The 14651-nt window shown below is 40.4% G+C and overlaps 1 protein-coding gene across 1 annotated transcript in view; it reads left to right on the top strand.

Moving 5' to 3' along the window:
• The window catches only part of Tnks (tankyrase), a 148886-nt gene that overhangs the window by 41851 nt on the left and 92384 nt on the right, over positions 1 to 14651 (top strand). The window contains exon 3 of the mRNA XM_052752011.1: positions 8648 to 8743. Within this exon, the coding sequence (XP_052607971.1) occupies positions 8648 to 8743 (96 nt within the window). The remainder of the gene's footprint in view (positions 1 to 8647; positions 8744 to 14651) is intronic.

The raw sequence follows: 14651 nt of genomic DNA, 5'->3' as shown, positions 1-14651 counted from the left end.
AAAATGATTCAGAATTTTGAAAACTTTTATGTTGGATCAAATATGCTGTATTAAGTCAATGCTAAAAATGATTATTAATTTGTTTAGCAAATAACAGACTCTTATGTATTACCATGAACACTTCATGAAAAAATTTCCCAAAATGACAAATAATGTAGGGTGGAATTGTTTTCTACTTACGCAAAGCTCCGTAAGATAAGCTCTGATTTAGATATCTGGGTTTGTACACCCGTTTCCTTGTGTGATCTGTCTTAAAGTATACTTTTGGTTGAAATATATGAGGAACATTCAGATTTATAGCTGAATAAAGGATGTATTAAAACCTCTACAAGCAGCAATAGATAAACATAGTTTCTTAGTTTTTTTTGTTTGTTTGTTTTTTGGGTTTTTTTTTTTTTCATTCTCGGGTTTGAACCTAGGACCTCAGACATGCTTGACAAGCAGACACTCTACCACTGAGCTACCCCAACCTGACAGTGATAATTTCTTTCACTCTCTAATTAAAACTTTTTAAAGATTTTTTTTATTGTATGAGACACACACACACACACACGCATGCACACACACATTCATGAAGGTCAGAAGAGGGTATCTAATTCCCTGGGACTGCAGTTAACAGATGATTGTCCTGGGAACTGTCCCCTGGTCCTCTGTGAGAGCAACAAATGCCCGTAGTCTCTGAGCCATCACCACAGAACCAGTGGGAGCTAGCCGCTAATGGTCAATTGCATTGTGGAATCTGAAACTATATCAAGGAGTTTTTTATTATGAATGTTACAATCCATTAGTTGTCTTCTACTTTGGGAGAATATTAGACCTTTGCATTAAATAAAAAAAAATGCTTCTTTTATACTTTTGTCAGCAGGATAAACAAGAATGTGGAAGCTGACATTCAAAGGGGTAAATGTCACAAAATTTCTAGTTTTTTTCTTGATGACTTGTATTTTGTCACTAGCAGCTAAAAAATGTGCCTGCTCAATACACAAGTCTGAATACATAGTTTTCTGTGTGTTACCCTTTTAGTGAAAATGATACTTTGGCAAAAGTGATTGGTTCAACTTCCAGTCACACCTTAAACAAACAAAAAAGAGCTCCTTTCTTGAAACAACCATTATACATTGATTTGTAGAAGTACTTTGTCTACTGTCCAATCCTTCAGAAAATATTGAAAAATATGTACCTATGAATGAAGATTCAACAAAATTACTAAATTTTGCTTCTTTGTTAGAAACTTTGAAAGTGCATGTCACTTTGATCCCAAGTACATAGTGGAGAGAATTCGTGATCACTGGTGCACTTTGGGGACTGCCTTAATATGTGCTGACTCAGCAGCTACATTCTTCATGTGTTAATACTCAGTGCAGAGGTTAACACAGTGAAATGAGGAAGTAACATTTAATTAAGAAAGTAATTTTGAGCTGGAAGGTCCCCCCTCCCGACCTCGGGAGTGCTGGTTACCCCTAGCTAAGGTGATCTAAGGAGGCCTCTCTGTTTTGCTGTAGCCGGTGTGTTAGAGATGTCTGTAATTTCTGCACTCTCTGAAGGGAGGACCATTTCTCTCTCCTCTCTGGCATATTCTGACCTGTAGCAACTACACGGTCCTTTTAAACCTCAGGTGTCCTTGGGTTCCCTAGGTCTAGTTCACAGCCACCTGTCCTCATCCTGAGGTATAAGCCCTCATGGAGTGGGGAGAATGTTATTTATAGTCACTAGTTTGGGGTGGGTTCTGGGCGTTCCTTGCTGTTGCTTTACTCTGTGAGACCTAGGAAAGATAGTTTTTATCTGCCCGCTTCAGTAACTGGCTTCAGAACAACAGCGGCTTCTATGCGTCCTCCTCTGGAGTCCCTTTGCTGCAGTTCCCGTCACTCATTCCTGAGCTGTCTCAGTAGCTACTGGATCACTTGAAGCTGCAGTTAGGTTTTGTTAAATCTCATTACCTTCATTGCCTACCACCTAAGTGAGTTGGCCATTTCTCAAAATTGAAAATGCTTATCCCTTAAGTCTAATTTAAATTCAACAAGCCACATTATTATAGACATTAGCAGTGGTTACTTGAATTTTTATGTTTACTGTTAGTGGTAAATCAACTTATGATGGTTTAAAAAAAAACTAACATAATAGTGATATTCAATCTCCCTATTGCTTGACTACTTTTGTGCCCTACTAAGTAATGCATATCTTGAACAAAAAAAATTTGTTTTTATACATTATTTTAATGGTATAACTTATGTCATTATATAATATTGCACTATTATTTATATATGTACTTCTGTTGAAGAAATTATTACTGTAAATAAGCAAGGATGTATTGTATATTTCTGTTGAAAAGAAGAAACACTCCGTTTCTGTTCCTTACCGATCTCTTTGTTTGTTTGTGTTTTTTTTTTTTTTTTTTTTTTTTTTGGTTTTTCGAGACAGGGTTTCTCTGTGTAGCTTTGCGCCTTTCCTGGAACTCACTTAGTAGTCCAGGCTGGCCTCGAACTCACAGAGATCCGCCTGGCTCTGCCTCCCGAGTGCTGGGATTAAAGGCGTGCGCCACCACCGCCCGGCTTGTTTGTGTTTTGAGACAGTGTCCAAGCTCAGGCTGGCCTTGAGCTCACTCTGTAGCCAAGGATGGCCTTGAACTTCTGATCTTCCTGCCTCTCTAGAGTGCTGGGTTTACAGGCATGCTGTCACCATGCTTAGTTTCGTATAATGCTGGGAATCAAACCCAGGGTATCACACATAATAGGTATACTCACTCTACCAAATGAGCAACATTCTTAGCACCCTCATCACTTAAATCCCATGTGTGTTGATGAAAGTCCTGATATTGAAGAGTATTTGTTTTGGTTCTTTAATATATATTTTTCTAAAGAATGAAAAATTTGTTGAAAAACAAAACAAAGGTTGATGAGTTGGCTCAGTGGGTAAAGATGCTTACCCCCAGGTCTCATGGCCTGAATTTAATCCCTGGGTCCACTTGATGGAAGTAGAGATGCCCTCTTATGTCCACGATATGTCTCTATCCCCAGTAAATGTAGTAAAAAAAAAGTTAAGGATCATTGCAATGTATTAAAAAATAATTAAGGAAATTGGTTCTTGGGGTTAGGAAGATGGCTCAGAGAGGACCTAGGTTCAATTTCCAGCACCTCCATGGCAGCTCACAACCACCTGGAACTTCAGTCCCAGCTAACCCAACCCCCTTTCTGGCCTCTGTGGGGCACTGAATACACCTGGTGCCCAGACTTAAAACATTTATACACATAAAATAAAGATAATATAAAGCTTTTTTAAGGGTCCTGTGTGATTGAGTTTTGAAACTCAGTCTAAGAAGTGAGTATTTGCATCCCTAAAAAGTAAGCTATTTGTGAATACTTGGAAAACACTGAACATCATAGGCAGAACTTCAGTTTAAGTACTTTGAGTGTCAGTGAACAATTTTAGACTCTACACTCACATTTTAAAAAATGTTTTTAATACTGTGATTTTTGCCACTTAAAGAAAAAACTTAAACAGCTTTTGACGTTTACTCTAAATGACTTGCTACATTTTTAGCTTGGAAAAACTCACATGGTTTCAATTCTGACTTCTTAAATCGTGTATTAATGCCTGTGGTTAATAGGGTATATTCTAAAGAGCTTCATGTTCTTCTAGAGTCTGGCACACTGAAGCTTTGCATTAAGTTTAACTTTCTTTTGAATATGTAAGAATGATGTAGGTACTTAAATTTAATAGTGTTGAACATGGCTAAAATCATGTTTTCTGAATCTGAACAGATTCTGCTAAATAAATAGAAACTGGGTAGGAAAATCACATGTCCTTAACATAGCTTGTATGGAATGTTTTTGAGAATTTGGTCCTGCCTGTGTTATAACCATCTATTGTATCAGCTGCCATAGTTTTTCTAGCTTTCCTACTTGAAAAGGAGGTGATAAGGTTGATATCCATCAGTAGAAAAACTGGGAAGAGTCAAGATGTAGTGGTTTAAGGTTGGATCATATCTCAGTTTGTTAAAGATAGTAGAAGTTATGAAGGACTTTTGAGGACGAGGCAGGAGAATCATGAGTTTGAGGCCTGGGCTGTATAGTGAGACCATATCTCGATAAGTAAATGAAATACAGGAAGTTATGGATAATCACAGTACTTGTTAATTTATTTTCTGGATTGTGAATGTTTTACTTTTGTATTATGTTAGCATACTCTGAGAGGCTTGTGGTGTTTGTACTGACCACACAGCAGGGATCCCAGTTATATTTTGTGCTGATAGTTAAATTACCTTTGATGGTTCCGAACTTGGAAAGTACATTTTGGGGCATCAGAGGTGATTCTTAAATACAACCTCTAAAATACTATCTGGCATTCCTGAGAGCCGTCATCGTCGACCTTTGCTTCTGTTAATGCCTCTCTTCAGTATCAGAATGGAGTCCCCATCTAAGTCCCTGCCAAGAGTACTGTGAAACACCAGCGATGACTTTCATGGTCGCAACCTGCTCCATTGTATATGGAAAGCACATTTTCTTCCTGCATTTCCCTGTTGAGGACCATTTTGGTTGTCCATAACTCGGCTGCTGTGAGAAGTGTGAAGTGGCTGTGGTGTGGGGCTAAGATGGAATCTTTGGGGTATCATCTTCCCAGTGGTGGGATAGCTGCCGTCTGGGGTAGGACTGATGTTTAGCTTCTGGAGGAACTTGCCTACTGAAAGGTCTGCATTTTAAAATGTCCTGTAAGTATTCTAAATGACTGATGGCTGATGGGTATTGTCAGACTTCAGGCTCAGCCTCTCTGCACACTGCTTTATCTTTTCATTTCCTCCTCTCAGCAGTGTGAAAGACAAATGTAGACCCTGTCATTTTAATTGCAGATACCTTCGTACCTAAACTTTATAGAGTTTCTTTTGTGACCTGTGTCTTAATAAACTTAGTGGTTAAATATTTTCTAATATGGATTTTATTAGCAGCTGATTCAAGAAATTCCACTGGTCTTTGCTGTTGTGACATTGTTCTGCATTGGATGTGCCTGTGTTTGAGTCCAAGAAAGAGCTAGGAGTGAGCACAAAATGCTTAAAAGCCACACTTTTTAAGTAGAGCAGTTGCTACTTTTGAAACCACCTAACCCAGAATAAAACTGAGGCTAAATTGCCACCTTCTCTTGCAAAATAGGAAAGTTATAATAGGTAAACTACTCACTGTTAGAAGGATTGAGGATTTAGGTCCTTTTTGGAGGAACAGTTAAGCTTTCAATACTTTGCCTCTAACACTTATTAAAAAATGCTGAATCAAAGCTCCCATTATGTAATTGTCATATTCTGCTAAATAAAAAATGTCTTCACCTCCATTTAAAGTAGGAACTGGTGTTATTCCCAAATACAGATAAAAGCCAGTGCTTTTTATGGTAGTTGTTTCTTTTGTTTCTCTGCCTTTTCTTTGCACATATCACTCAACAACTAAGGCAGAAGTATTTGCCGCCTTCCTTTGGTTCTTGAGTCTGCTTTATGATTGAGATGCCTTATAGACCAATCCGGAACTTTAAAAAAGTTTCTGCAAAAGCTCTTCATTTTGATTATATAGTCAGGCTTCTCTAGAGGAATTTACATATATACAGAGTACTCATTAGAGTGGCTTACAGGCTGTGGTCCACCTAGTCCAACAGTGACTGTCAGTCAACGGAAAGTCCCAAGAATTGTTCAGTCCACAAGGATGGATGTCTCATCTGGTCTTCACTATACGTCAGAATTGCAAAGAAGCAGACTCTAATACCAGTGAAGGAATGTCTCAGTGGCAGGATATATGAACTTGCCAATGAGATCAGGGCAAGCAGGCAAAGAGCAAAAGCCTTTTCTGTGCCCTTTATGTAGCTACCACATGAAGGTTGGACTAGATTTAGGGTAGGTGTTCTGACCTCAGAGCATCTGGTTTTAAGGTGGGTCTTTCTACCTCAGATGAACCAGTTAACTAAAAATCCCCCACAGGTGTGCCCAGCTGCTTGAATTTTTAGTTAATTCTGGATGTATTCAAGTTGACTACCAGTAATCGCCATGAGGATGATACAGTAACAACAACTTGATACTGTGTGACTATTTTATTCCTTAGCTCTTGAGTCAGTTTAGAAACACCTGGAAAATGATGGTGTTTATTGCTGCATTCAAGTTAATGATTCACAGCAGTCCTCTCCCCACCAGTGTACACAGGGCACATGGTAGGAATCATAGTGGATGTCCGAAACCTCGGGTGGTACTGAGTCCTGTGTCTGTACTTTCCTATCCATATAAACTATGTGTAAGTATTGAAGTTTAATCAATGCATTACGCATCACAGTTTAGCATTGGTGTCTAATAATAAGACAAAATTACTATATTGTAGTGAAAGTTATTCTAAGTGTGCTCTAGGGTGTTCTTACCGAGATGTGCAACAGCGTAACTAGCGTTGATTTCTTTCTCCTTCCTCACAGTCTCAGTGATAGATCTGTCCTCAACCATAGATCTTAACACATGTTTTTTCTCTTCATTTTAGTTGGGAACTTTGATCTTCTCACTTAAGGAAAACATGTTAACCTGCTTTTGAGATATTTGAATCACCGGCATCATTGCTCTTACTCTTTGAGGCTATTACTAAGTAAAATAAGGGTTACTTGAGCATCAACCCTGTGATGCTATGCCAGGATGATGAGCTTAGGTGACTAAGTGACTCGTGGGAAGGTAGTACACGCAGTGTGAAGACACTGGACAAAGGACTGGTCCACCTCTCGGATGGATGGAGTAGGGTCCTCAGAATGGTGTGTGGTTTGAAAGTTATAATTACTTCTTTCTGAAACTTTGTACTTAATGCTTTCAGACTGTGATTGGCTGTAGACATCTGAACTCATGGAAAAGCCCAGGACTTAGGAGCAGGACTGTAAAAAGTCTGCAAGGTCTCTCTGTATCTTACTGCAAGTGTGAAATTACCCCAGATCTAAGGCGAGAGATGTGGATGTGTCCCTCTGTCGGCTTCTACTGTAGCAAAGCCATTGATTTGATGGCTTATGCATCACAGAAAGAACTGGCTTATGAACAGCAGGACTCAGTGATATGAAGATCACCTTCCAAATAGTCCAAAAGAATGCATGGGCTTCTTCAGTGTAGTACTTCGAATGAAAATTTGAAGATTATCAGTAGTAGCTCAAAACTTGTACTGAACTGTTGTAAACGGGGGAGAAGGGATGATTGATGCGGGGGGGGGGGGGGGGGGGGCGGAGGGGGGGTGCAGTATGTATATGTAGTGGCTTGTTAGGAATGTGTTTGCATGCATGAAAAGTACCTGTGCGTATGGAGGCCAGAGAGGGTCCGTTGTTTTCCTCAGTCACTCTCTCCACTGTGTGTTTTGAGACAGTCTCATACTGAGCCTGGGATACACTGATTGGGCTAGACTATGACCAGCCAGCTCCAGGGATCATGCTGTGCCCACCTTCTTACGTGGGAGCTGAGTATCAGAAGTCAGGTCCTCGTGTTTGTGTAACAAGCACGTTACCAGCTGAGCCACATGTCAGACCCTAAAGATCTTATATAAGATACAAGTATCGCTCATCGGAAATATCTGAGACCAGAGTGTTTCAAAGTTCAGACCCCGCTCCCTGGGACTTGGGAATATTTGCATATATAAAAATGAGATGTTTTGAGGCTGGAATCCAAGTCTAACCATGAGGTTGATTTGTGATTCACATATACCATGTATACATAACCCGGCAGTGAGTTAGTCTATATTTTAGTGCCCATCTATCACAAGGTCAAACAGAATTTTCTACTTGTGTGATATACATGTGCTTAGAAAGATTCACTTTTCTCACTTCTTTGGATTTCAGGTATTTGACTAGAGATACTTAGTTTACATGTTTAAATATCAGATAGGTGATACACGCCTGTAGTCTCCAGCCTCCACTATTCTAACACAGCAGAGATGGCTTACCAAAATGTCATGTCCATGTTTTATTTCCCAGGCCATCCTTTTATAAAAGCTTCTGAGTCTGAAGGAGTCTCTGCAGTTGTTTTTCATGAAATAGCTTTGTTACATGCATTTCAGTGACTGAATTTCTATTTCTAAAAATTGGATGGAGGATCATAATCTAGGAGATAGTTGTTTTTTGTAACATGACTGCAAGAGCTGGAGTTGCATGTAGTACTGTGTCAGTTAAACTTCTGGAAGCAAGCCAGTGTGTTGATGGTGAGTTTCCTGTGTAAGCGGTGAGCCACTAAAAGCCCGCTGGCCCAGTGTTACAACTCTTCTGAGGGGGCAGACTGGGAAATGCAGCAGAGAAGCAGCAGCAACAAGCAGCCACAGTGGTAGTGAAGCTAGGACAGCCCCAGCCAGCACAGCTCACGGCGAGTCAGTGACAAGCACACAGCTCCCATCCTGCTGCCCCCGGAGGAGGCAGAGCAGGACCGTCCAGGGCAAGCTTCTGTTCATGTTTATGATGTCAAGTCATGTGATAACACTGTACCTTAAGTTGCCAACTTGCTTTACTCTAGAGAGGCTCCTGTGCTGCAGTGCTTTCCCTTTTCTTTCCTCTCTCTTTTCTTGAAAGAGAAAACATTGTGCAATGTATGTGTATGCCTACACCATGCCGAGGCGACACTTTCCAGTAAATAATCTCTGTCTCCCCGAGGTAAGATACTGTTTCTGCTTTCCCTGCACAGTGCTGCTGCAGCACGGAGCCGATCCAAACATTCGGAACACTGATGGGAAATCAGCTCTGGACCTGGCAGATCCTTCAGCAAAAGCTGTCCTCACAGGTAAGGAGACAGAGCTAGCAGACTGCTTGATTTCGTAAGGTTTTCATGCACAGAATGAAATGAAGCTCAGAAAATACTAAATACCTCATTGATTGGATAGCTAGCTTATTAATTGTGCTGTTGTAGATATATGTAGCAATCTTACTGCTTCTGGTCCTTAGAAGTACAGCATTGAATCATGACGTTACTCATATTTTGTCAGTTTTATGGCTTGCAGCACAGTTTTCCCTCTGCCTCCTCTTCTCGGCTGCTTTTTAAGCCCTTCACTGTTGAGCAGACAAGGGCATTGGTGTTACTGTAGAAGTAGTTTTCATTGGAAAGACAACCTGCTGCCTTATCGATACTTAAATACTCGGCCGCTCTGCTCTCAGATTTTAGCACAGCTTTTCACTTTTACCAGATTTTAGCACAGCTTTTCACTTTTACCAGATTTTAGCACAGCTTTTCACTTTTACCATGACAGCCATGGTATTTGAACTGGGGCAGTAGATTGTCTTTTTACTTCCAATAATGCAGATTTGAGCTTACTAATTTTATTAAAGCAAGTGCCAGCCCCCGGCACCGAGGAGATGCTGGGATGGGAAGCCCCTCGTCACGGTCTTCAGGATTGTGTTTACCGGGGAGATCCTGAGCTGCTGTTCCCATTGATCTTCATTCTCAGAATGCTGCATTGGATCTGGTGGTTTTGAGTCTCAGCGTCTGAGCCCTGCTGCCTTTGCCCTCTTTCCTGCCTGACCTTTGTCGCTTGGAGCCTGGGTGTCTCTGCAGTGTTAATAGGATGCTTTAGGTGGTGTGGGAGTCAGGGACTCGTAACTACCTTTTAACCTGCTGTGTTTGAAGAGATCTGTGTTCTTGCCTAAGTTTAACAGTCCATGCTGCACACTTTTAATAAAGATTGCAAGATGAATGGAAGGCATTATGTACAGAAACCTTTAAAAATATATGGAGTTTTGCTTAATTACTCTGCATGGAAAGACAACTTCCCACTGTGCTAAAATTAATATAATCACTGCTAAATCAGAGTAATCTGATTTTTCTCAATTAATTAAAGATTCGATGCGTTGCTGCTGTAGGATAACACACACTAGAGGAATAAAGCTGTTTAAATCAGTGTAGACAAAGTTAAATACAAATACCCACTTTTAAATGATGGAATCGGGCCTGTCTGATTTGTCTCAGGCCTGCCTAGGTCCTGAATCTTCAGACTCTTTTTAAAAAGCCCTGCCCAACAATGGAGCAGCTTTCGTGCTCTCTGACCAGAGGAGAGATAGAATTGGGAAGCAGCTCCTCTCAGTGCAGCTGCTACAGTATGTGACAAGTGCCGAGCAGGACTGTGTTTCTGAGTGTCCTCCCCCTGACCTTTCCTCTTCTCCAGCTCACTGCCTGCTGCCATTTGTTAGGTGCATTTGATGCACCATCGCCTTAGGCCTACCTCTACTTTTTGAAAGACAAAGTTTAGGCATAAGCTATTAACCATACGAGCCATCTCCTGATTTGCAATGCAGGTCAGAGAGGATCATTTTAGGGTAGAGCTTCGGCATACACACTTGCAGAGACTGGAGCGTTCCGGAGGACGCACAGCATGTCTAAAGTTGTGTTGGAAGCTGTCTAGCATTGCACTTACTTAGTTGGGAGAGATTCTACTGTTTTCTCAGTCACAAAACTACTACTACTGTTGATTGACTACTACTGATACTGTTCCTTTAAAAATATTTTTGAGACAACTTTTCTTTCAGTTATGACATAAAACAAAAAGCCCAGAACCGTAATTTTCTTGGGAATATAAACTATTATACTTAGACGTTCATGCTCTATAGTATACATCAAAAGAAATGCTCTGGCGAATTGTTTCAATGTTTTCTGCCCGTATAGGCTTGTTACTAAGGAATTCTTTCTGATGGAATTATGATGGAAATATTATTTCCAGTGCTAAATTTTAAAAGATGAAGCATTGATTTTAAAAGGGAATTGGGCTCAGGGCACAGCCCAGTCTTGTCTAGCACATGTAAAACCCCATGTTCAGTCCCTGACACACCTTCCCCAAGGAGGGGGCAGGCTCTTGAAAGGAATATCTCGGAGGTAGCCTTACTCTAAGTGAGTCTCATCTTTATTCCAAGTGAGTTGTGGTCCATTACATAACCTGTGAGAGGAATTTTCCTTCTTGATTTCTCTGTGGTTATTTGGGTGCTGAATATCTTCCTGGTAGTCTGTCATTTGTTATGAGTTTGGTGCATTAACCAGACAATATGCAGGTATACCTTAAAGCAAATTAACAAAGAGTAAATCTCTTTATATAGAACATTAAAAAGTATGTGTTTGATTTTGTTTTATACATCAAGACTGTTGTCCAAAGCAAGTATATACTGTCAGTGTGGTAGTTGGCATCTACCATATAACCTTTGCTTTGGATAGTGCCGTTAGGCATTTGAAAGAGATGGCTAATTGGAGAGACTAGTTAAACTATTTGCTGAACTATTGAGTGAATGGTAGGTTTATAGAAAGAAGTCTTAAGGGTTTTGGCTTTTGTTAATTACCTGTGTTCTAGGTGATCACCTGGAGGACTTGGAACTGGTGTGGGTTTGTTTGTTTATTGCGTTGTTGTAGAACAAGAATATAACGTCAAAGTTTATGTACATTTTATTGAACAAGATATTTGGTGTGTTATGATTATTGACTTTTAAAAGTAACATATTTTGGACTTTTTCTGTACATAAAAATATGTTTTGAAATAGAGGGAAATAAGAAAAGCACTAAGAAGAAATCATAATTCTCCCTTAAGAGATGACATTTATGTATTTTTATATAGCCTTTCCTTTTCTATTAGTATACAGCAACATATGTTAGTAGTATTAAATAAACCATGTAATGATTGATATTCATAACACACAATATTTGATCTAGTGACATGGCTAATTTCAGGAGGCTGTAAGTAGTCTTTAACATCAGCCTTTGTTTCTGGCATTTTCCTTTCCATGGATATGTATTAGTTCTTTGAGTGCATTCCCTCGTATTTAACATTTGGATAGATTATTTTTAGCCTTGTTTTCTTTTTTCTTTTCTTTTATTTTTTTAAGTGGAAGTCTTAACGTATCCCAGGTTGGCTTTGAACTTGGTGTTTAGCCTTGAACTTCTGACTCTTCTACCCTCACCTCCAAATGTTAGGATTACAGGTAGAGGCCTCTGTGCACAGGGCTCTGTGCATTATAAGCAAGCACTACTCTGTTTTTAGCTCTCATCCATCTTTGTGACTTTGAGATCATCAAGTTCACCAAAATTGTGCTTCTTTACCATCTTCAGGTTCAGCACATAGAAATGGGTGCTTCTTTCTGTTCTTGACTTGGATGGACTCGAAGGTTTGGCCAGATCGCATGTGGTTTAATTATGGGGATGCCTCAAGTGTGTTGAAAGGCATTGTTTCTTAACGGGACTAAGGAGGATGCTTGTTTCCCATGTAAAGTGAAGTCTCTTGGGCACATGGGAAGGACGGAGGGTATCAGTGGGACCTTGAATTAGGCAGAGGTGATAACTGATTAAGATTGGAGGATAGATGACCCAAGGAATGGTTATCTTTAGCAGGATCAATGGTAATTAGACTGTGAACTGTGTGACTTCCTGTGCTCACAAGATTGGCCTGGTGATTGGTCCTAGTAGCTTCCTAGTTGATTTTGGGAAACAAAATAGGAAAGAAAGATATTTTACACAAAGGTGCCTAAAAACTAAATAAACCTTCCTCATGCTTTTAGCCCCAGCACTTGGGAGACTGAGGCAGGAGACTCTCTGCAAGTTTTGACGTCAGCTGAGCTGCTAGAGAGTTCCAGGTTTCTCTGTACTATAGAGTAAATGCCATGTCTCAAAACCAAAACAACAACAAAGCCAAAGCCAGAACGAAACTTTGCCCTGAATTCGTTGTACTTGTAAAGAAATCCTCATCTGTGGTTGCTGGGCAGGCCCCTAGTGCTGCTGAGCATGCTGTCAGCAGTGGCTCCTCATCTCAGAGGTGAGGAGTCCGGTGTGTGCCTATAGAGACTGGCCTGGTATGTCAGCAAAGTCTGTGCAGTCTTCCTACTGCTTTTAAGGGAAGGTGAGTCAGTGAGGACGTTCATGATCTCGACGCTGGCTGCTTGGCTTTGACCTCTAGGATTTCACTCAAGTAAAAGTTTCTCACCACCGTATGCCTTGGGGTCCAGATCTTCATCATGCCTTCATGAGATCAGTCACTCCGTGTGTGTCTGAATCTCACTCAGTTCTCTTCACTGTAGCTCATGTAGTCCCATTCAGAACCTCCTTCAACCTAGTCCCATTACCCCTGGATAAAATCCAAAGTCTTAACTATGGCCTGGCACGATCTTGCTTCTTTCTTGCATAGTTGAGTCTTTTTTTTTTTTCTGATCCATATTTTCACTGCAGTTGGATGTTTGCTGTCCCTCAGACACGTGAGCTCTTTTCTGTGTCTGAAGTAAACATGGCTCTAGAACTTTGTGGCTCATTGGTATCTGTCCAGATCTCTCACCATCTTGTCTCCAGTCTCCTCAGCTAATCTTGTTTCTTCATGGATTTGTTGAGACCTGAAATGATGTTCTGTGGCCTTTATTTGCTTGCACTAATAGAATGAAAGATTGAACTCTGAACTTAAAATGTATTAAGTGATTAGATTAAAAAATATATGTCCATATGTCTGGGATCTGACCACTGGCAACTGAACAAATAGTAATGACAGATGAGGTAGTCATTAATCATTAATTGACATAATCTTAAACTTAAAAACAATCTTCATTTTCTATGTATGGATGCTCTGCCCGCATGTATGTCTTTGTACCACATGTGTACCTGGTGCCTGTGGAGGCCAGAAGAGGACATTGGCCACCATGTTCTCTACCCTCGGCCTAAAACCCCTACCCCCTAAAAGAATAAAGCAAAGCCCGACAAGAGCTTCCATTCATCAGTAATGGTACTTGTGAAGCCCAGTAATTTGTTAGCTTGTCCTCCGAGTTAGTGTGTACTCTGAGACAGCTGAGGTTTTATTTTTTTTGGGGGGGAGGGGGGCACGTACTAAGCTAGCAGTTCTGTGGAATTTTAGATTAGAACTTCAACCAACTTGTTATTTTAAATTTTACTATAGTAAAGTTATCATTAATTTTTGCTTTGTGAGGAGCGTTGTGGTATTGGACATTGGAACCCAGGACCTTGTATGTTCGGCAAGTGATTTACTGTATCCCTAGCTTTCAGATTTGTTTATGTGGTATAGGTGGTGCTAGAATTTATTAATGTTTTGCTCTTGTAAGATTACCAGCTTTGTCCTTGACATTTTGATATCTGATACAATTGCAGATTCACGTGCAAGTGTAACAAGTGGTCCAGAGACAGCCTGTCCTCTTTCTCCCCTATGGCCATACGGCGTTGTGAGCTGTACCAGGCGTCACAGGAGGGGACTTGATCCCGTCAGTCGGTATACAGAACACTGCACCGTAGGGAGTTTGCTGTGCTCTGCTCCTCTGTGTGCTGCTAACTGGAGTAGTCGGAGAATTCTCAGTTAGGAGGCCTCCCTTTGCTGGGGTTTGGTTTTCTTCTACCTTTAAGGAGATTGCGAAGTAGTACTTTTTAAACCTCTTCACCGCTCCCCATTTTGTTAGAGTAAACTTCTAACCATTTGTTCCTGGTGCTTTGTTACCTTAATTCATCAATGTAGATAGGATGATTAGGCTATATATTTCTCCTTCTGTGACACCTGGTAGTTTATGTCTTTCAAAGAATTGCTGACTTTTCTAAGCCAACTTTCAAATTTGTTTATAGAGTTCTTTAGCGTTTTCATGTGTCTGATAGGGCTGTTGCCCTTTACAGAGTCAGTAGTGACAGTCTGTTTCTTACTGATATTTGTATTTTCTTTCTAATTTTCATTGATATTTTTGAA

Source organism: Peromyscus californicus, unplaced genomic scaffold (genome assembly GCF_007827085.1).
Source record: "Peromyscus californicus insignis strain IS unplaced genomic scaffold, ASM782708v3 Scaffold_23__1_contigs__length_62951481, whole genome shotgun sequence".
Lineage (NCBI taxonomy): Eukaryota > Metazoa > Chordata > Mammalia > Rodentia > Cricetidae > Peromyscus > Peromyscus californicus.
Note: the sequence above shows the minus strand (reverse complement) of the source record. Positions and strands in the feature narration are given on the sequence as shown.